This window comes from Lolium perenne, chromosome 2 (assembly GCF_019359855.2).
Source record: "Lolium perenne isolate Kyuss_39 chromosome 2, Kyuss_2.0, whole genome shotgun sequence".
Lineage (NCBI taxonomy): Eukaryota > Viridiplantae > Streptophyta > Magnoliopsida > Poales > Poaceae > Lolium > Lolium perenne.
In genome coordinates, this window is record NC_067245.2 from 248,763,308 (window position 1) to 248,787,021 (window position 23,714).

The 23,714-nt window shown below is 43.1% G+C and overlaps 1 protein-coding gene across 3 annotated transcripts; it reads left to right on the forward strand.

Moving 5' to 3' along the window:
- The first annotated feature begins 15,274 nt into the window (after window positions 1-15,274).
- On the forward strand, window positions 15,275-22,276 carry LOC127335543 (WAT1-related protein At1g09380). 3 transcript variants are annotated; one of them, XM_051362226.1, is made up of 9 exons: window positions 15,275-15,489; window positions 15,584-15,692; window positions 18,576-18,839; window positions 20,378-20,440; window positions 20,523-20,639; window positions 20,883-21,135; window positions 21,281-21,439; window positions 21,520-21,671; window positions 21,808-22,276. In XM_051362226.1, the coding sequence occupies exons 3-9, from the start codon at window positions 18,619-18,621 to the stop codon at window positions 22,016-22,018; spliced, it is 1,176 nt and encodes a 391-aa protein (XP_051218186.1). In that variant the 5' UTR covers window positions 15,275-15,489; window positions 15,584-15,692; window positions 18,576-18,618; the 3' UTR covers window positions 22,019-22,276. The 3 variants fall into 3 exon arrangements, with proteins under 3 accessions (XP_051218186.1, XP_051218187.1, XP_051218185.1); XM_051362225.2 differs by lacking the exons at window positions 15,275-15,489; window positions 15,584-15,692 and having other exon boundaries at window positions 18,373-18,839; XM_051362227.2 differs by lacking the exons at window positions 15,275-15,489; window positions 15,584-15,692; window positions 21,520-21,671 and having other exon boundaries at window positions 18,371-18,839; window positions 21,808-21,999.
- The last annotated feature ends 1,438 nt before the right edge of the window (window positions 22,277-23,714 follow it).

Below are 23,714 nucleotides of genomic sequence, written 5' to 3' on the forward strand. Positions count from 1 at the left end.
CCTGTCCCCCAGATCTTGGCTTCGCGATGGCGGCGGCTCTGGAAGGTTTTCTCTGGTTTCGTCGAACATGGTAGGGTTTTCGCGATGGAGACTTTAAGTAGGCGGAAGGGCAAGGTCGGTGGAGTCACGAGGGACCCACACAACAGGGCGGCGCGGGCCCTAGCCTGGCCGCGCCGCCTTAGTGTGGCCCCACCTCGTGGCCCCTCTTCGTATCTCCTCCGGTCTTCTGGAAGCTTCGTGTGAAAATAGGACCCTGGGCGTTTATTTTGTCCAATTCCGAGAATATTTCCTTACTAGGATTTCTGAAACCAAAAATAGCAGAAAACAGGAACTGGCCCTTCGGCATCTTGTTAATAGGTTAGTTCCAGAAAATGCATGAATATGACATAAAGTGTGCATAAAACATGTAGATATCATCAATAATGTGGCATGGAACATAAGAAATTATCGATACGTCGGAGACGTATCAGCATCCCCAAGCTTAGTTTCTGCTCGTCCCGAGCGGGTAAACGATAAACAAAGATAATTGGAGTGACATGCCATCATAACCTTGATCATACTATTTGTAAAGCATATGTAGTGAATGCAGCGATCAAAACAATGTAAATGACATGAGTAAACAAGTGAATCATATAGCAAAGACTTTTCATGAATAGTACTTCAAGACAAGCATCAATGAGTCTTGCATAAGAGTTAACTCATAAAGCAATAATTCAAAGTAAAAGCATTGAAGCAACACATAGGAAGATTAAGTTTCAGCGGTTGCTTTCAACTTATAACATGTATATCTCATGGATAGTGTCAATGTAAAGTAATATAACAAGTGCAATATGCAAGTATGTAGGAATCAATGCACAGTTCACACAAGTGTTTGCTTCTTGAGGTGGAGAGAAATAGGTGAACTGACTCAACATAAAAGTAAAAGAAAGGTCCTTCAAAGAGGAAAGCATCGATTGCTATATTTGTGCTAGAGCTTTTATTTTGAAAACATAAAGAGAGCATAAAAGTAAAATTTGGAGAGGTGTTTGTTGTTGTCAACGAAGGGTAGTGGGCACTCTAACCCCTTGCCAGACAAACCTTCAAAGAGCGGCTCCCATGAATTATTTTTATTTTTGGGTGGCACTCCTTCCAACCTTTCTTTCACAAACCATGGCTAACCGAATCCTCGGGTGCCTGCCAACAATCTCACACCATGAAGGAGTACCTTTTTATTTTAGTTTTATTATGATGACACTCCTCCCCACCTTTTCTTTCTCAAGCCATGGCTAACCGAATCCTTCGGGTGCCATCCAACAATCACATACCATGGAGGAGTGTCTATTTTTGTTAATTAATTTGGGACTGGGAATCCCATTGCCAGCTCTTTTTGCAAAATTATTGGATAAGCGGATGAAGCCACTAGTCCATTGGTGAAAGTTGCCCAACAAGAATGAAAGATAAACACCACATACTTCCTCATGAGCTATAAAACATTGACACAAATCAGAGGTGATAAATTTTGAATTATTTAAAGGTAGCACTCAAGCAATTTACTTTGGAATGGCGGAGAAATACCATGTAGTAGGTAGGTATGGTGGACACAAATGGCATAGTGGTTGGCTCAAGGATTTTGGATGCATGAGAAGTATTCCCTCTCGATACAAGGCTTAGGCTAGCAAGGTTATTTGAAACAAACACAAGGATGAACCGGTGCAGCAAAACTCACATAAAAGACATATTGTAAACATTATAAGACTCTACACCGTCTTTCTTGTTGTTCAAAACTCAATACTAGAAATTATCTAGACTTTAGAGAGACCAAATATGCAAACCAAATTTTAGCAAGCTTTATGTATTTCTTCATTAATAGGTGCAAAGTATATGATGCAAGAGCTTAAACATGAGCACAACAATTGCCAAGTATCACATTATCCAAGACATTTTACCAATTACTACATGTAGCATTTCCCGTTTCCAACCATATAACAATGAACGAAGCAGTTTCAACCTTCGCCATGAACATTAAAAGCTAAGAACACATGTGTTCATATGCAACAGCGGAGCGTGTCTCTCTCCCACAAAAGCATTTATTCAAACATAAACAAAAATAAAATCAAACAGACGCTCCAAGCAAAGTACATAAGATGTGACCAAATAAAAATATAGTTTCAAGGGAGGAACCTGATAAATTTGTCGATGAAGAAGGGGATGCCAAGGCATCCCCAAGCTTAGATGCTTGAGTCTTCTTGAAATATGCAGGGATGAACCACCGGGGCATCCCCAAGCTTAGAGCTTTCACTCTCCTTGATCATGGTATATCGTCCTCCTCTCTTGACCCTTGAAAACTTCCTCCACACCAAACTCGAAACAAACTCATTAGAGGGTTAGTGCATAATCAAAAACTCACATGTTCAGAGGTGACACAATCATTCTTAACACTTCTGGACATTGCCCAAAGCTACTGGAAGTTAATGGAACAAAGAAATCCATCCCACATAGCAAAAGAGGCAATGCGAAATAAAAGACAGAATCTGTCAAAACAGAACAGTCCGTAAAGACGAATTTTAAAAGGGCACCAAACTTTCTCAAATGAAAATTCTCAAATTGAATGAAAGTTGCGTACATATCTGAGGATCACTCACGTAAATTGGCATAATTTTCTGAGTTACCTACAGATAATTTTGCCCAGATTCGTGACATCAAAGAAATCTGTTTCTGCGCAGTAATCTAAATCTAGTATGAACCTTACTATCAACGACTTTACTTGGCACAACAAAACACTAAACTAAGATAAGAAGTGGTTTCTACAGTAGTAAACAACTTCCAAGACACAAATATAAAACAAAGTACTGTAGCAAAATAACACATGGGTTATCTCCCAAGAAGTTCTTTCTTTATAGCCATTAAGATGGGCTCAGCAGTTTTAATGATGCACTCGCAAGAAATAGTAGTTGAAGCAAAAGAGAGCATCAAGAGGCAAATTCAAAACACATTTAAGTCTAACATGCTTCCTATGCATAGGAATCTTGTAAATAAACAAGTTCATGAAGAGCAAAGTAACAAGCATAGGAAGATAAAACAAGTGTAGCTTCAAAAAATTCAGCACATAGAGAGGTATTTTAGTAACATGAAAATTTCTACAACCATATTTTCCTCTCTCATAATAACTTTCAGTAGCAACATGAGCACACTCAACAATATAACTATCAAATGAAACATTCTTATCATGAGTCTCATGCATAAAATTATTACTCTCCACATAAGCATAATCAATTTTATTAGTAATAGTGGGAGCAAATTCAACAAAATAGCTATCATCAAATATAGGAGGCATATTGTAATCATAATCAAATTTATCCTCCATAGTAGGTGGAACCAAAAGGCTACTATCATTATAATCATCATAAATAGGAGGCAAAGTATCATCAAATAAAATTTTCTCCTCAATGCTTGGGGGACTAAAAAGATCATGCTCATCAAAACCAGCTTCCCCAAGCATAAAATTTTCCATAGCATTAGCAACAATAGTGTTCAAAGCATTCATATTAATAACATTCCCATTAGCATGCATATAAAGTTCCATGGGTTTTTTAATTTTCTCTTCAAACACATCATGTCCTAATTCAAGATAAAGTTCATAAAGATCTCTCATATTTTTGTTGTTTTCCATTATGCCTAACTAGTGTAAACAAGAAACAAAAAGTTGCAATTGCAGGATCTAAAGGAAATAGCTTTGAGTACTTACGGCGCCGGAAAATAGCTTAGTAGCCGAGATCCGGAGTGTGAGTACCTTTTACCTTTCCTCCCCGGCAACGGCGCCAGAAAATAGCTTGATGTCTACGCCCCCTCCTTTTCCTGTAGACAGTGTTGGGCCTCCAAGAGCAGAGGTTTGTAGAACAGTAGCAAGTTTCCCTTAAGTGGATCACCCAAGGTTTATCGAACTCAGGGAGGAAGAGGTCAAAGATATCCCTCTCATGCAACCCTGCAACCACAAAGCAAGAAGTCTCTTGTGTCCCCAACACACCTAATAGGTGCACTAGTTCGGCGAAGAGATAGTGAAATACAGGTGGTATGAATAAGCAGTAGCAACGGCACCAGAAAAGTGCTTTGCCCAGGACAGTAAACAAGCAGTAGTAACGCAGCAGTAGTAACACAGTAAAACAGTAAACAAGCAGCGATAGCAGTATTTAGGAACAAGGCCTAGGGATTAGACTTTCACTAGTGGACACTCTCAACTTTGATCACATAACAGAATAGATAAATGCATACTCTACACTCTCTTGTTGGATGATGAACACCACTAATTGCGTAGGATTACACGAACCCTCAATGCCGGAGTTAACAAGCTCCACAATATTCAATGTTCATATTTAAATAACCTTAGAGTGCATGACAGATCAACACAACTAAACCAAGTACTAACATAGCATGCACACTGTCACCTTCACACTATGTAGGAGGAATAGATCACATCAATACCATCATAGCAATAGTTAACTTCATAATCTACAAGAGATCATAATCATAGCCTACGCCAAGTACTAACACGGATGCACACACTGTCACCATTACACCGTGCAGGAGGAATAAAACTACTTTAATAACATCACTAGAGTAGCACATAGATAAATTGTGATACAAAACACATTGCAATCATAAAGGGATATAAATAAGCACTTCACTATGCCATTCATAACAGTGAATAAGTATTCTGTGAAATATAGCCTAAGAGACCCACACGGTGCACACACTGTCACCTTTACACACGTGGGACAAGGAGTCTCCGGAGATCACATAAGTAAAACCCACTTGACTAGCATAATGACATCTAGATTACAAGCATCATCATATGAATCTCAATCATGTAAGGCAGCTCATGAGATTATTGTATTGAAGTACATAGGAGAGAGATTAACCACATAGCTACCGGTACAGCCCCGAGCCTCGATGGAGAACTACTCCCTCCTCATGGGAGACAGCAGCGGTGATGAAGATGGCGGTGGTGTTGATGGAGAAGCCTTCCGGGGGCACTTCCCCGTCCTGGCGGCGTGCCGGAACAGAGACTCCTGTCCCCCAGATCTTGGCTTCGCGATGGCGGCGGCTCTGGAAGGTTTTCTCTGGTTTCGTCGAACGTGGTAGGGTTTTCGCGATGGAGACTTTAAGTAGGCGGAAGGGCAAGGTCGGTGGAGTCACGAGGGACCCACACAACAGGGCGGCGCGGGCCCTAGCCTGGCCGCGCCGCCTTAGTGTGGCCCCACCTCGTGGCCCCTCTTCGTATCTCCTCCGGTCTTCTGGAAGCTTCGTGTGAAAATAGGACCCTGGGCGTTGATTTCGTCCAATTCCGAGAATATTTCCTTACTAGGATTTCTGAAACCAAAAACAGCAGAAAACAGGAACTGGCCCTTCGGCATCTTGTTAATAGGTTAGTTCCAGAAAATGCACGAATATGACATAAAGTGTGCATAAAACATGTAGATATCATCAATAATGTGGCATGGAACATAAGAAATTATCGATACGTCGGAGACGTATCACGCTACAAGGCTCGTCTTGTCGCTCGCGGCTTTCAATAGGAGCATGGCTGTGACTATGATGAGACCTTTGCTCCAGTGGCCCACTTGACCACTGTTCGTACTCTTCCTGCTGTTGCTTATGTTCATCACTGGTTTGTCTCTTAGCTTGATGTGCAGAATGCTTTTCTGAATGGTGAGTTACGTGAGGAGGTATACATGCAGCCACCTCCTGGCTACTCTATTCCCGATGGCATGGTCTATCGTCTCCGGCGCGCTCTTTATGGCCTTAAGCAAGCCCCTCGAGCTTGCTTTCAGCGTTTCGCCTCTATGGTGACCTCTGATGGTTTTGTCCTAGCGCACATGACCCTACGCTCTTTGTCCACACATCTTCTCGTGGTCGGAATCTCCTTCTTCTTTATGCCGATGACATGATCATCACAAGTGACCCCTGAGTACATTGCCTTTGTCAAGGCCCGTCTTCGTGATCAGTTTCTCATGACTGATCTTGGTCCTCTCCGCTACTTTCTTGGGCTTGAGGTTTCCTCTACATCCGATGGATTCTACATCTCCCAGAAGAAGTATATCCAGGACCTTCTCACTCGTGCCGCTCTTGGTGATGATCGCACTGTCGAGACTCTTATGGAGCTCAATGTCCGCCTCCGTGCCACTGATGGTGATCCTCTTCCGGACCCGACTCGCTATCGTCACCTGGTTGGGAGCCTTGTCTACCTTGCTGTCACTCATCCTGACATTTCCTACCCGGTCCACATTCTGAGTCAGTTCATGTCTGCTCCCATTAGTGTCCACTATAGTCATCTCCTTCGTGTCCTCCGCTATCTTCGTGGCACTATCTCCCGTCGTCTCTTCTTTCCTAGCTCCAGACCTACTCATATGCTACCTGGGCTAGTGATCCATCGGATCGCAAGTCTCTCTCTACCTACTGTGTCTTTCTTGGTGGTTCTCTCATTGCTTGGAAGACCAAGAAGCAGGTTGCAGTCTCTCGTTCGAGTATCGAGGCTGAGTTGCGAGCGATGGCTCTCTTGACGGCTGAGGTGACTTGGTTACGCTGGTTACTTGAGGACTTTGGTGTTTCTGCTGACGCCCTGAATCCTCTCTTATCGGATAGTACTGGTGCCATCAGCATTGCGCGTGATCCGGTGAAGCACGAGCTCACCAAACACATCAGTGTTGATTCCTTCTATGTGCGTAATGTTGTGCAGGATCAGGTTATGGCTCTTCATCATGTGCCTTCCGAGCTACAGCTTGATGACTTCTTCACGAAGGCACAGACTAGAGCACATCATGGTTTCTTTCTCTCCAAACTCAGTGTTGTTGATCCACCATGAGTTTGAGAGGTGATGTTAGTGATGTATAGACCCCCTACTGTATATTTCCACTGTATGAGGGGCTTCCCTGCATATTGTATCTCATGTACATGTACTGGCCTTTTTCTCATAGTGAATACTAGTTGCTCATTCACAACAGATGTAATCTTGTAGTCGGTGGACCCAGCATTATAAAAAAAAGATCTTCCTCCACTTCTGCTCATCTTGCTCAATCCTGTCCACACACATCATGAAGCCGTCAAGCAAAACCTTGGCCTCCATGGCGACGATTTCCTGTGACCCCCGACCCCCCCCCCCCCGACCCAACCACCGTATCAATAATTAGGGTGTGATGTCTCAGTCGACTGAGATTTTCTTAAGTCTTAGTCAATTTAGAAAAGTGCAATTGTAGTTCAAAGAAAAGTGCAACTCGGTTCATTTGCAATTTTCTGGTAGAAAAGTGCAACTAAAGAATCTCAGTTGACTGAGACATAGCAAATCCGCAATAATTATCACCTAATCATCCTTCGTACAGAGACCGGATCTAGAGGCAGCGCATCTTCCAACACCATCGTATCACCGCCGCTGTCGTCACCACACTGGGCATTGAACACCGAAGGAGTGCCCACCCCGGAGGGTGGGAGCTAATAATCTTTTCCAGACCATTGGGCAGGCAGGAGATGGGGAAGAGCCAGCAGTACCTCCAGACGAAGATCCCCGAGCAGTAGACCCAAGCCACTGATGTCTACGTGTGCTTCTATTCTTGTAGACAGTGTTGGGCCTCCAAGAGCAGAGATTTGTAGAACAGCAGCAAGTTTCCCTTAAGTGGATCACCCAAGGTTTATCGAACTCAGGGAGGAAGAGGTCAAAGATATCCCTCTCAAGCAACCCTGCAATCACGATACAAGAAGTCTCTTGTGTCCCCAACACACCTAATACACTTGTCAGATGTATAGGTGCACTAGTTCGGCGAAGAGATAGTGAAATACAAGTGGTATGAATGAATATGAGCAGTAGTAACGGCGCCAGAAAAGTGCTTGCTGGCGTGCAGTTGATGGTAGTAATATTGCAGGAAGTAAACATGCAGCAAAACAGTAAACAAGGCCTAGGGATTATACTTTCACTAGTGGACACTCTCAACATTGATCACATAACAGAATAAATAGATAAATGCTATACTCTACACTCTCTTGTTGGATGATGAACACCACTAATTGTTTAGGATTACACGAACCCTCAATGCCGGAGTTAACAAGCTCCACAATATTCGATATTCATGTTTAAATAACCTTAGAGTGCACGATAGATCAACACAACTAAACCAAGTACTAACATAGCATGCACACTGTCACCATCACACTATGAAGGAGGCATAGATCACATCAATACTATCATAGCAATAGTTAACTTCATAATCTACAAGAGATCACAATCATAACCTACGCCAAGTACTACACGATGCACACACTGTCACCATTACACCGTGCAGGAGGAATAGACTACTTTAATAACATCACTAGAGTAGCACATAGATGAATAGTGATACAAAACACATTGCAATCATAAAGGGATATAAATAAGCACTCCACTATGCTATTCATAACAGTGAATAAGTATTTTGTGAAATATAGCCTAAGAGACCCACACGGTGCACACACTGTCACCTTTACACACGTGGGACAAGGAGTCTCCGGAGATCACATAAGTAAAATCCACTTGACTAGCATAATGACATCTAGATTAAGCATCATCATATGAATCTCAATCATGTAAGGCAGCTCATGAGATTATTGTATTGAAGTACATAGGAGAGAGATTAACCACATAGCTACCGGTACAGCCCTTAGCCTCGATGGAGAACTACTCCCTCCTCATGGGAGACAGCAGCGGTGATGAAGATGGCGGTGGTGTCGATGGAGGAGCCTTCCGGGGGCACTTCCCCGTCCCGGCGTGCCGGAACAGAGACTCCTGTCCCCCAGATCTTGGCTTCGCGATGGCGGCGGCTCTGGAAGGTTTCTCGTACCGTGGCTTTTCCGTATCGAGGTTTTAGGTCGAGGAGGCTTAAATAGGCAAAGGGGCGGAGTCGGAGGGCTGACGGGGCCACCACACAATAGGGCGGCGCGGCCAGGGCCTGGGCCGCACCAGCCTGGCGTGTGGCCCCCCCAGGGCTCCTCTCTGGCGGCTCTCGGGTGTTCTGGAAGCTTCGTGGAAAAATAGGATGCTGGGCATTGATTTCGTCTGATTCCGAGAATATTTCCTTACTAGGATTTCTGAAACCAAAAACAGCAGAAAACAGGAACTGGCCCTTCGGCATCTCGTCAATAGGTTAGTTCCGGAAAATGCATCAAAACGATATAAAGTGTGAACAAAACATGTAGGTATTGTCATAAAACTAGCATGGAACATAAGAAATTATAGATACGTTTGAGACGTATCAAGCATCCCCAAGCTTAGTTCCTACTCGCCCTCGAGTAGGTAAATGATAACAAGAATAATTTCTTAAGTGACATGCAACCAACATGATCTTAATCAACAATATTGTAAAGCATATGAGATGAATGCAGCGATTCAAAGCAATGGTGAAGACAATGAGTAAACAACTGAATCATATAGCAAAGACTTTTCATGAATAGTACTTTCAAGACAAGCATCAATAAGACTTGCATAACAGTTAACTCATAAGCAATAAATTCAAAGTAAAAGGCATTGAAGCAACACAAAGGATGATTAAGTTTCAGCAATTGCTTTCAACTTGTAACATGTATATCTCATGGATAGTTTGTCAACATAAAGCAATATAACAATTGCAATAGGTAAACATGTAAGAATCAATGCACACATTTGACACAAGTGTTTGCTTCTAAGATAGAAAGAAGTAGGTAAACTGACTCAACATAAAGTAAAAGAATGGCCCTTCGCAGAGGGAAGCAGGGATTAAATCATGTGCTAGAGCTTTTTTAAGTTTTGAAATCATATAGAGAGCATAAAAGTAAAGTTTTGAGAGGTGTTTGTTGTTGTCAACGAATGGTAATGGGTACTCTAACTACCTTATCAACCAGACTTTCAAGAGCGGCTCCCATGAAGGACGTTATCTCTACCAGCAAGGTAGATCATCCCTCTTCTCTTTTGTTTACACATGTATTTTAGTTTCGCTTTTTTATTTTATTTATGGATGACACTCCTCCCAACCTTTTGCTTTCACAAGCCATGGCTAACCGAATCCTCGGGTGCCTTCCAACAATCACATACCATGAAGGAGTGTCTATTTGCAAAATTAAGTTGCTTGCTGATGAATCAGAGCAAAACATGTGAAGAGAATTATTAATGAAAGTTAATTAATTGGGGCTGGGAACCCCATTGCCAGCTCTTTTTGCAAAATTATTGGATAAGCGGATGAAGCCACTAGTCCATTGGTGAAAGGCTGTCAAAAGTAAATGACAAGATCGAAAGATAAAACACCACATACTTCCTCATGAGCTATAAAACATTGACACAAATAAGAGATAATAGCTTTTGAATTGTTTAAAGGTAGCACATGAAGTATTTGCTTGGAATGGCAGAGAAATACCATGTAGTAGGTAGGTATGGTGGACATAAATGACATAGTTTTTGGCTCAAGGATTTGGATGCACGAGAAGAATTCCTCTCAATACAAGGCTAGGCTAGCAAGGTTGTTTGAAGCAAACTCAAGTATAAAACGGTGCAGCAAGACTCACATATGAACATATTGTAAGCATTATAAGACTTTACATCGTCTTCCTTGTTGTTCAAACACCTTAACCAGAAAATATCTAGACTCTAGAGAAACTAATCATGCAAACCAAATTTTAACAAGCTCTATGTAGTTCTTCATTAATGGGTGCAAAGTACATGATGCAAGAGCTTAAACATGATCTATATGAGCACAACAATTGCCAAGTATCAAATTATTCAAGACATTATACCAATTACCACATGCAGCATTTTCTGTTTCCAACCATATAACAATGAACGAAGCAGTTTTCAACTCCGCCATGAACATTAAAGATAGAACTAAGAACACATGTGTTCATACGCAACAGCAGAGCGTGTCTCTCTCCCACACAAGCATGAATTTATTCAAACATAAACAAAAACAAACAGACGCTCCAAGTAAAGTACATAAGATGTGACCGAATAAAAATATAGTTTCAAGAGAAGAAACCTGATAAATTGTTGATGAAGAAGGGGATGCCTTGGGCATCCCCAAACTTAGACGCTTGGGTCTTCTTGAAATATGCAGGGATGAACCACGGGGGCATCCCCAAGCTTAGACTCTTCACTCTTCTTGATCATAGTATATCATCCTCCTCTCTTGACCCTTGAAAACTTCCTCCACACCAAACTCGAAACAAACTCATTAGAGGGTTAGTGCATAATCAAAAATTCACATGTTCAGAGGTGACACAATCATTCTTAACACTTCTGGAAATTGCTAAAAGCTACTGGAAGGTAATGGAACAAAGAAATCCATCCAACACAGCAAAAGAGGCAATGCAAAATAAAAGGCAGAATCTGTCAAAACAGAACAGTCCGTAAAGACGAATTTTAAAGTGGCACCAGACTTGCTCAGATGAAAATGCTCAAATTGAATGAAAGTTGCGTACATATCTGAGGATCACGCACGTAAATTGGCAGATTTTTATGAGTTACCTACAGAGAATTCTGCCCAGATTCGTGATAGACAGAAATCTGTTTCTGCGCAGTAATCCAAATCTAGTATGAACCTTGCTATCAAAGACTTTACTTGGCACAACAATGCAATAAAATAAAGATAAGGAGAGGTTGCTACAGTAGTAACAACTTCCAAGACTCAAATATAAAACAAAGTACTGTAGTAAAAAAAACACATGGGTTATCTCCCAAGAAGTTCTTTCTTTATAGCCATTAAGATGGGCTCAGGAATTTTAATGATGCACTCGCAAGAAATAAGAATTGAAGCAAAAGAGAGCATCAAGAAGCAAATTCAAAACACATTTAAGTCTAACATGCTTCATATGCATAGGAATCTTGTAAATAAACAAGTTCATGAAGAGCAAAGTAACAAGCATAGAAAGATAAAACCAGTGTAACTTCAAAAATTTCTACAACCATATTTTCCTCTCTCATAATAATTTTCAGAGGCATCATGAACAAACTCAACAATATAAGTGTCACATAAAGCATTCTTATTCACATGCATAAAAGTATCATTACTCTCCACATAAGCATAATCAATTTTATTAGTTGTAGTGGGAGCAAATTCAACAAAGTAGCTATCATTATTATTCTCATCAAGTGTAGGAGGCATATTGTAATCATAATTAAACTTATCCTCCATAGTAGGCGGCACCAAAAGACCATTATCATTATAATCATCATATATGGGAGGCATATCATAATCAACATAAACTTTCTCCTCAATACCCGGAGGACTAAAGAGATCATTTCATCAAAACCGACCTCCCCAAGCTTAAATTCTTCCATAGCATTAGCAACAATGGTGTTCAAAGCATTCATACTAATAACATTCCCATTAGCATGCATAAGTTCCATGGGTTTTTTAATTTTCTCTTCAAACACATCATGTCCTAATTCAAGATAAAGTTCATAAAGATCTCTCATTTTGTTGTTGTCTTCCATTAAGCCTTACTAGTGAAAATAAAAACAAGAGACAAAAAGATGCAATTGCAGGATCTAAAGGAAATAGCATCGAGCACACACACAACGGCAACAGAAAAGTACTCAGTTACCTGGGACTGGAGTATGAGTGCTTTTTACCTTTTCTCCCCGGCAACGGCGCCAGAAAAGTGCTTGATGTTTACGTGTGCTTCTATTCTTGTAGACAGTGTTGGGCCTCCAAGAGCAGAGGTTTGTAGAACAGCAGCAAGTTTCCCTTAAGTGGATCACCCAAGGTTTATCGAACTCAGGGAGGAAGAGGTCAAAGATATCCCTCTCAAGCAACCCTGCAATCACGATACAAGAAGTCTCTTGTGTCCCCAACACACCTAATACACTTGTCAGATGTATAGGTGCACTAGTTCGGCGAAGAGATAGTGAAATACAAGTGGTATGAATGAATATGAGCAGTAGTAACGGCGCCAGAAAAGTGCTTGCTGGCGTGCAGTTGATGGTAGTAATATTGCAGGAAGTAAACATGCAGCAGAACAGTAAACAAGCGGTGTTTGCAGTATTGGAAACAAGGCCTAGGGATTATACTTTCACTAGTGGACACTCTCAACATTGATCACATAACACAATAAATAGATAAATGATATACTCTACACTCTCTTGTTGGATGATGAACACCACTAATTGTGTAGGATTACACGAACCCTCAATGCCGGAGTTAACAAGCTCCACAATATTCGATATTCATGTTTAAATAACCTTAGAGTGCACGATAGATCAACACAACTAAACCAAGTACTAACATAGCATGCACACTGTCACCATCACACTATGAAGGAGGCATAGATCACATCAATACGATCATAGCAATAGTTAACTTCATAATCTACAAGAGATCACAATCATAACCTACGCCAAGTACTACACAATGCACACACTGTCACCATTACACCGTGCAGGAGGAATAGACTACTTTAATAACATCACTAGAGTAGCACATAGATGAATAGTGATACAAAACACATTGCAATCATAAAGGGATATAAATAAGCAATTCACTATGCTATTCATAACAGTGAATAAGTATTCTGTGAAATATAGCCTAAGAGACCCACACGGTGCACACACTGTCACCTTTACACACGTGGGACAAGGAGTCTCCGGAGATCACATAAGTAAAATCCACTTGACTAGCATAATGACATCTAGATTACAAGCATCATCATATGAATCTCAATCATGTAAGGCAGCTCATGAGATTATTGTATTGAAGTACATAGGAGAGAGATTAACCACATAGCTACCGGTACAGCCCTTAGCCTCGATGGAGAACTACTCCCTCCTCATGGGAGACAGCAGCGGTGATGAAGATGGTGGTGGTGTCGATGGAGGAGCCTTCCGGGGGCACTTCCCCGTCCCGGCGGCGTGCCGGAACAGAGACTCCTGTCCCCCAAATCTTGGCTTCGCGATGGCGGCGGCTCTGGACGGTTTCTCGTACCGTGGCTTTTCCGTATCGAGGTTTTAGGTCGAGGAGGCTTAAATAGGCGAAGAGGCGGAGTCGGAGGGCTGACGGGGCCACCACACAATAGGGCGGCGCGGCCAGGGCCTGGGACGCGCCGGCCTGGCGTGTGGCCCCCCCCAGGGCTCCTCTCTGGCGGCTCTCGGGTGTTCTGGAAGCTTCGTGGAAAAATAGGATGCTGGGCATTGATTTCGTCCGATTCCGAGAATATTTCCTTACTAGGATTTCTGAAACCAAAAAGAGCAGAAAACAGGAACTGGCCCTTCGGCATCTCGTCAATAGGTTAGTTCCGGAAAATGCATCAAAACGATATAAAGTGTGAACAAAACATGTAGGTATTGTCATAAAACTAGCATGGAACATAAGAAATTATAGATACGTTTGAGACGTATCAGCCACCAGCAGAACGCTCCACCATCTGGCAGGTTCAGGCGTCGACACTTCAAGCTGCCTCCTCCCCTCGCCACCAAGGCCGACCGGAGGATGCTACAAGACGATGCAGCCGCAGACCACCAGAAGAGCACCACACGACCCTAAAAAGGAGGACGGTGGTGCCATCCCCTTCCTCTCCCTCGCCACCACGACCGCCGAGGGGAAGACGACAACATTGACACTCCTCCAAATCCAGAATAGACTCCACAAACCCCACGACAGCGTCAAAGATCGACCGCACCCAGGGAGATCACCCTCCCCAGATCCACAGATCTGAGAGGAAACCTGGCCAGTAGCTCGCCGGCGCCGCCACCCTTGTCGAGATGGGGATCGAGCTGCAGCCCTCTTATTCCGATGCGACACCGCCTCAACCATCTCGACGACGTCCCCCAAAAACCTAGACGAAACCAAGCCGAGCCGCTACCCAACGCAGCAGGAGAGGATCCCCTGCCGCCGCCACGCCATCGGGGCTTTGCCCGGCGGCGGCGGCGGGAGGAGGAGGGTGTTGGGGGCTAGGGTTAGGGGGTGGCGGGGAGATGGGTACTCCTGCTAGGAATCCGAGCCGAAAGGTTGTGGTGGATCAGTGCACGTACGTTTGATTTATGTTCCTTTTATCTCTCCAGTTGTTACAACCTGAGATCAAAATCCCAACAATTTTCTTCTAGAGGATTCCTAGAAGGGCGGAGGGAGCCGTTCCCAGAGAATTTTCCCATCCTTCCAAGACTCTTTACCTCCCAGAAGATCCGGCGGCTAAAAATAGCAGTATCGAACGGAAAATAAGGGCATGAGAAACTCAATGCGCCGGGTAAAACCCTCCACATGGCAAAAGAAAAAAAAAACTATACATGCAGACCGCATGCACGGGTCTTCTACTAACAGACGAACTCATGTACATGCAAGATACTCCTCCACTCCATCGCAAGCAGTTAGTCACGTTGTTTCATATCTTCTTCTCCCTCCTCATTCCCTTTCTTCCAGGAGACGGTTGAGGCAGGGATCCCATCGACAGGAACCATATTCTTCTGATTCCCTGCTATCGACGCAGGTTAACCGGTTCGTCGATTTCCTACGACCTCGCACTGATAACACAAAGGTTCTGGTTCTTTCTACTCCGTAATCTCTTTTCTATTTTGATTTTGGTTCTGGTTCTGAGTAACAACCAGATTGTTTATTCCACCACTTTTCAGTTCAGTTCGATTCCCGTTTCAAAAAAAGTTCAGTTCGATATAAATCATCGCTGCGCAACAGCCACCCTTTCTGCATATCAGGAGTGGCTCACATAAGATCTCCATCAAGGTATGATCAATAATTCCTTGCAACTGTTGGGAAAATGGTTAATTGAAATCATGTTCCTCTTTTCTTTGCTATGTTAACTTTATGTATACCCACAAATCGAGAATGGCAGCTACGTGATGGAACTAGGAAATAGAGTTTATGACATGGTAAATCATCTTGAGTTAATATTTTCAGGATATTCACACCTCAACTGTCACTCTGTTTAGAACAAACTACTCTATAAAACGATAACAGTCAATGTGAAACAGAGTTTCCTTTTTAGAAGAACTGATCCTGAGTTAAACCCTGATCACAAAGTGAACTTAATACAGCAAATACTATGTTTTTTTTTTCTTTGCAAAAGATATCTTTTTGACTTCAGCAGAGAGAATTGTGCAAATGTACCTAAGTACTCCCTCCGTCCCATTATATAAGAAGTTATTACAACCAATATAATTTATATAAGAAGTTATTACAACCAATGTTTGTGCAAATATAATTGGTTATAATAACATCTTATTATAACATTAAATCAAGACAGACACAATGCTACCATTTACTCCATGAGTAAACTGTGACTTGTGACTTTTGCATCGTAAACTTCATATCTTCTATCTTAGAACAGTATGTTGATTGTCGACAAGGGAGACAATAAGAAGCTAATAACTAACCATCTCAAAATGTAGGGCATATATTCACACATTAGTATTATTCACTGGAAGATCACAGGATATTGTATACACCCAATTTGGTATGGCGTCGATTTTACATACGTGCATCTCATGTTATCAGGGATTGGGCTTTCTGAGACGGCTCATGTGTCTTCACTCAAGATGGCCAGCCAAACAACTTTCCCCATTGGTGTTGTACACTGTGTCTTGTCTGCATAGGAAACAAAAGCATGCTTGACGCTATGCCTCATTAAGGGTAGGGAACCATACCTCGTCAATGTCTGTATGGCAGCTGGGATGGAAGGGAAGCATCCACACCCAAAAACATGGGGAAAACAAATATTGCTACATAGGACCAAAGTCACCAATTAATGGATCGGCAGTTATGCAAGAGCTTATTCCTACATTGCTATATGTAGTCAAGTAGCTCAATTTCTGAGAACCAACCTGAGGTTGGGTGGTTAGGAGGATGGTTGTATCCCCAGCCCACCAGAGTTCAAACCCCAGGTTTGACATCTGTGTGTCTCATAAAAGGCGGAATATTCATTCAGTGGGAGGCGACGTTCCCGTCGACAGCGAGGCGCCTGTGGTGACTTCGTCAATTTCAAGATCCAATCCGCCGGCTCAGTCTTCCGAAGGTGCTCATAGGGGTAGGGTGTGCGTGTGTGCGTTCATAGGGGTGAGTGTATGCGCGTGTATGTGAGCGCCTGCGTTTGTACTGTGTTTCTCAAAAAAAAAAGTAGCTCAATTTCTGTCTTTTGATTTAGAGTCTTGTGTACAAAGTTTATTTTTTTCCTTATGGTAAAAAAAAGAAACACATCACTATCCTTATTTGGAAGGTTCTATATATGGGTGCACACGACTGAATACCACCGATCCAGCAAACTCCAGGCAATAAAAGCACTGTTACACTTACCGGCGGCGCCTTTCGGAACTCAACACTCCGGGCAGATCGCGAGTCCAGGCCTCCGGTAGGTCTTCGTCTTCACCCAAGAGAGGCAAAAACTGCCTCCTTTATTCAGGTCGGGCCCCCCACACCGGCGACCATTCCAGGCTGGCCATGGTTGCCGCCAGAAACGCCGGCAGGGCACACCACCGCCAGCCACCGACCAATGGGACATCACCAGAGGAAAGGGCAGCACCGAGCATGGTTGCAGAACGCCGGTGAGATCAAGTCCACCGGCAGATCAAAACCTGGCCTGGTTGGGACTCGCAGGCCCAGATCAAAGCCCAAAGGCCAGATTGGATCCCGATCTTCCCTAGTCGCGGTCACCGCAACGACCGGCGGCGCGCCACCTTCGCCCCATGGACGCTCCGCGGAAGGGCCTCAGGCCACGGCCAACCCGGCCGCGCCGCCCATGCCCTATGCCGGCGACCCACATCCTCCCGTGAAGCACCGCAGAAGAGCACCTCCCCTGCCCTCCATCATTTTGACGGGACGGGCGCCGCCGCTCCCTGAGATTCAAACAAACTATGCGTTAATCTATTTGTTACAACAGTACATACAAGATAGGTATGGTCTGATATCATTAGTATTTAATCAGTGCTACACTTGCAAAAAATCTTTACCATTCTTATGTGCTGAGGTGGGTAGCAACATGCATTAGGGATGGGAGACGTGATTCAAGGCATCTGGTATTTCTTTCACCCCATTGCTCACTCCACGTTACTAATTTAGCAGAATTTTGTAAGTTAAATAAATAGGATCACACTTATAGCATCTACGAAAATTCGGCGGCAAACCAAGTGAGGACTCAATCGTTCTGACTTGAGAAAAATTGGTGATGATCAATCATAAACTTAATTTTTTGAGACTGACGAGTTAGCATAAAACTAAATATTTACGACCGTGAAAATACAGTTAAATTGGTCAACAAGACTAACTGTGCATAGGCCGGACATTCATGTTATATGAGGACAGACCTACTAAGCATGTCTGTGTACTGCAGTCCTCGAAGCCAAAGACCATCAAGCAGGCAAACATCAGCACGTCAAGCCAGCATATTGTTTCTTCCCTGTTTTTTTTTTTTTTTTTTTTTTTTTTTTTTTGCATTGAGATGTGACACCAAACATGTCGTACAAACCAAGCACCCAAGTTGTTCGCCATGTATATATATGTAGCCCTATCTGTCCAGCTAGCTATAGCTAGTATTACTGCAATCAATTCGATATACATATCATTTAGCATCGATCAGCGACCAATGTGCTCACTTGCTGCCGCGTACAACTTCAGTATAGTGTTGGATCGATTGATCAAGCTGCGGGAGAACATCAACATGTCGGTGGATGTCGCCGGTGCGGAGAAGAAGAAAAAACCGTTGATGGCGGAGGGGCTGCTGCTCGCTGCGAGCATGGTGCTGGTTCAGGCCTTCACCATAGGGGCCCTCCTCCTGTCCAAGGTCGCCTTCAACATCGGCATGGCGCCTTTCGTCCTCCTCGCCTACCGCAATCTCATTGGCTCCATTAGCGTGGCCCCCTTCGCCTTCTACTTCGAGAGGTACTACATACTATGGTCCACTACCTTAGCTACGCACTTCCTCTGTTTTTGCCGTATATTTTTTTGTCTGTGTAGTCGGACTTCCATAATTATTTTATTCAAATGACGTGGGATGTATCCTACTCTGTATATTTATTAGGTTTACGTTTACTTGACTTAGAATTGGCATGAGAGTTATATGCATTTGAGTTGACTCAAGTTGCACACATAGCACAAGGCCTGATGATGTTCAGCTGTAAATCTCTGCTCAGTTTTAGCAAAATGATGTTGTAACCTCTTGCCTGAACTTATTATTGTTTTGTATTTTGTGCAGGATCATCAAATTTCAATTACTACTTTTTTTTTCCTTTTCTATGGCCCTACAGTACACTTCTTTCTTTTCTATCACCAGGCACCACCCGATTAAAATCCATGGCGTGGTAGCATCAATTAGGAGATGTTGTGAACACAACCGATTTGGAAGTATACATATCAATATTTATAAATTTCTAGATTGATGGTACCAAACTTACTTACTATAATTTTTATTAGAAAATAAGTTAGTAATGTCAAATCAAATTGAGAAGTGCGCCACCATTAATTTGCTCAAATGTTACACAAAAACTGGTGATTTTTTTAGTAATTTTATATCGTTACATGCTAATCCAGTATAATATCATCTAGTTGCCTGGAAGTTTAAACAACATTTTTTTTCTCTCAGGTTTTATGTCACCGGTGGAGGTTCTAAACATACTTAAGGTCAAATAGTAAAGAAAACATCGAACTGACGGCCAAACCTAGGCATTTGAATATGTTCAAAACACAGCTGGCAATAAATAAAACTTATACTATAATTTATGTATATATTTAAATTACTCTTTTAGAATTGTAACAGTGGAAGTGTGAACACTATGTACTTGTTTTGTTCTTCTAATCAAATTGGCAGAACTGTTCCTTACTTTCTAAGGATAATTAATAGAAATAAAGTTCATATATCCACATGTGTCATCAAATAGAAAAGGAATGTTTCATATGTATCAACACAGAATCATCGCACTTAATTTGATAAAGAACAAAAAAATGAGCAAGTTTGTCAAGTACGTCCATAGGTGTCATGCGATTTCAGCCCTGTCTCGGTTTTAGTAAGACATGTGGTAGACAAACATGGGAATCAGTGTTTTGTCTGCTATATATGTATGGCTGATGTATCAATCGGCCTTGTTGTTGATGTATAACTGTATACCAATTCGGAAAGAAAACATTGCTCTTGATTTATCGCGCATACAGGAAATAGTATGCATTAGATAGAGCTTTCTTGTTGGGCATCAGTCACATTCCATTTCATCCTTACTTCCATGGTGACGATTGACTGATCACTGCTCTGTGCATATGATGACGTAATGTCGTGTCTCAGCACAAATTCATCAAAATATACACTTTAGATGAAACTTGCTCGAACCAAACATACATATATCTATATATTTTTAATACCATATCTTTGGTACAATCAGGTACCCTTGACATACAAAATTTTGTGATACACCTACCTATGTGTGCAGAGAGATGATGAAAAAGGTGAACCTCAAGATATGGTGCTGGATCTCCGTCAACGCTTTGTTTGGGTCAGTTCTTTACTTTTTTGCACAACCGTGATATTGTACATTAAGAAAAAAAATCTAAGTTCCTGTGGTGATTTGATATCAGAATTGTGCTAGCAATGGGACTGCACTACTACGGTCTGCGCGCCACCAACGCTGGCTACACTGTCAATTTCCTTAATGTGATCCCCGTTGTCACCTTTATCATTGCTGTAATACTCCGGTATGTTACATATATAGTTACATATATATAGTGGTATTATTATTCTGCACATTGCCTAACCCTGTTTCATAATGGAACGAGTAGCTAACAGATACATCCATAGAACTATCATGAACCTAATCTAATAGCATACACATATGAACTGACCACTAACCTGAATGACCACTAGGCCATGTATGTTGGAATTGCAACTGCTTGCATTGATCTGACAGTCTGAAAACGCTGGTGCACAAACTTTATCAGACTGGAAAAGCTGAAGATCGCGACATGCCCGGGCAAGATGAAGGTTGTCGGCACCGTGAGTTGCGTGGGAGGGACGATGGTGATCAGCCTGTACAAAGGCAAACTGCTGCATCTATGGCCTACACACCTGTTGAAATCGCAGCTGCAGGCGGTCGGCGGGGTCTCCTCCGTCCCTGACCACCACAACATGCTCATTGGCACACTCTTCCTAGCCGGGAGTTCCCTCAGCTACGCCTTTTGGTTCATCATACAGGTAGCTATAGTATATATCAAGCTTCCTGATTGATTCGTGATGCAGCATTAGTAGCTCTTGTGAATTGTGATGACATAGTTAGCTGAACCTTACCATGAGTTTCGTTAAACTAGCAATTTGAACTAATTAACCTGCACTCACTCAGGCACGAGTGTCCAAGGAGTTCCCCTCCAAGTACTTCTCGACAATGCTAGCCTGCGTTTCAGGGACCGTGCAGGCGATGGTGATTGGGGTGATACTGAACCACGATCCATCGGCATGGGCGGTCAAGTGGGATCTACAGCTGCTCACCGTCGTCTACTCGGTTAGTAACAAACCAGTACCAATTACATGTAATCAGACCTAATCTCATGCAGACTTTATGGCCACGTGCGTGCTATTCAGGGTGTGTTCAACACGGGAGTCACCTTTTGCTTGATCTCATGGGCTGTTGCCCGTCGCGGGCCCACCTACCCTTCCATGTTCAACTCCCTGGCACTTATAGTCACCATGATCCTAGATTCAGTGCTGCTTGGCACAGATTTCTCCGTGGGGAGGTGAGATTGAATGTTCTATCCTATGGTATCTCCGGACTAGTGATGGTCGTATCCAGCATAATCTTACTGCAGCAAATCTGGCAAACTGCTGATGGTGTCGTTACTGACGTATGTTGTTAACTGCCTGTGGTTCCAGTTTGCTAGGAGCCATCCTGATCATTGTAGGGCTGTATGCCTTCCTCTGGGGGAAAGGGAAAGAGGTACAAGAGCAGCGCAAGCAAATGAAGGCCGCGGCTAACAGAGACCAGAGCAAGGGCAGCGCAGCGGCGGGTAATGGAGTCGATAGCCTGCAGGTTGGGAAGCACGAGGTGCGGATTCACCTGGAAGTCAGCGAGCGAGCTAATTAGATATAAATAATTTCTTTCGGTAAAGGAAATATATTAATATGAAGATCTAACCACAGTACCTGAGATTGAATACTCACTCCATATGTTTCTCCACATATATTTATGCCTTATCCAGACTCCTTTTGTCGACATAATGTGTCGTATGGGGCCATCGACCATGCATGCTACTCCCCATACCATATTCCAATGTAGCACATTATTCCGAATTAACGATTTTCGTGTAAGCTGGATAGTACTATAAAAACAGAGACATACCTACATGAACGTTCCATGCTGCGGACATCGGTAGAAAATTATTTCCACCAAATCACATAATACACACATATACCATTGTACCGGTCAAGCGAAATAACAATATCCACCCTCCTGCAGGCTGGCGGCCAGCCCCGCTCTCCCGCCGGCCGCCGCAGCCTCCTTCAATTTCTAGCCGCTGCGCCTCCTTTCCGCTAGAACCGGAACAAGCCACCTCGCTGGCGGGAGCAGCCCCCGACGCCCCCTGCCCTGTCCTCCATCTGACGCTGGATCGGCGCCCCTCCTCCATCTCCCTCCACCATTCCCCACCGGCGAGCTTCAGCGCCCAAGCCCGCTCCAACCTCCTCCACCTCTTCCGATCTATCTACCAGCCGCACGGGTGCCTCCACGAAGGCCCGGGCTTCCCATCCTACGCACGGGTGCAGATCAGGGGGAGGTCGGCCTGTGCCGCTGACGTTGCAGGGCATGCGGAGAGCGGTGTGGTACGTCCGTGTTCAACCCTGATTAAATCTTCCGCTTGGTTGCGGCGCTGGCGTCAGAACAGAGGTGACATCGAGCAGTAATCGCATGACGAGGCGAGGCGTAGGATTGTGTATACAACGGCAGGACTGCAGATAAAGTGCTGGGTTTCAGCGAATACAGATATTTGGGAGGAGGCGACTAAAGAGTGGCGAGAAGCAGCATCCCAGCAAGAACGCTCTATCAGTAAGGCAGAGCTAGCAGCGACAAGCGGATATAGATGGACTAGCTCAGTAAAAGAAATTAGACCTGCCTTTTGTTGAATACTACTATACAGGAAGCTAAAGAGTGGCGAGAAACAGCAATGCTTCTGCACGATTTTTTAAATAAATACAGTGTTGCTGCACTGAACCAACCACATGGAGCTGTTTGGTTACTTAACTGAGATAGTTCATTATTCATATTTTCTGTAAGTTGTAACCTCTATAATTAAATATTTAAGCTCTCGTATGACACATAATATGATTTGTAGATTTTTTTTAATCTTTGCGAAGAATCGAAATAATGATTCAACAAGTGATTGCTAGGAGAAAATGGTGAAAACCAGAATTTTGTGTGATTTGATTAGGAATGATGTCTAAATCATGTACGTCTTCATACATCTCCGAAATTCGTGGCATATTGTTCCATTTGAAAAGTTTTGAAACCGTTTTTCAGTTTTTTAGTTGACGGGCCAGCTTCGCATTAAATCGTTGCAGGCTTCGTTTATATGGGCCATGAGGCATGGTTCAAAATTTCGCTGACGGGCAGAATCTCACAGACCCTGACGTCCGTATCCCATGCATGCCATTAGTCCCCATCGGTTCTTTAGATCGATTCTACCCTGTTTATATACGAAAATGCTCTGGATATCAACAAGCCTCCTAAAAAAAGAGTAGCAGCATATACAACTAACGGCGAGCGAAGAGAAAGGGGAAGAGAGCTT

Coding starts and splice junctions, on each gene's coding strand:
- LOC127335543 (XM_051362225.2), top strand. CDS start 18,448: ATGTATATATATGTAGCCCTATCTGTCCAGCTAGCTATAGCTAGTATT. Junction 21,136..21,280: donor CCTTTTGGTTCATCATACAG/GTAGCTATAGTA, acceptor GCACTCACTCAG/GCACGAGTGTCCAAGGAGTT. Junction 21,672..21,807: donor ACAGATTTCTCCGTGGGGAG/GTGAGATTGAAT, acceptor CTGTGGTTCCAG/TTTGCTAGGAGCCATCCTGA.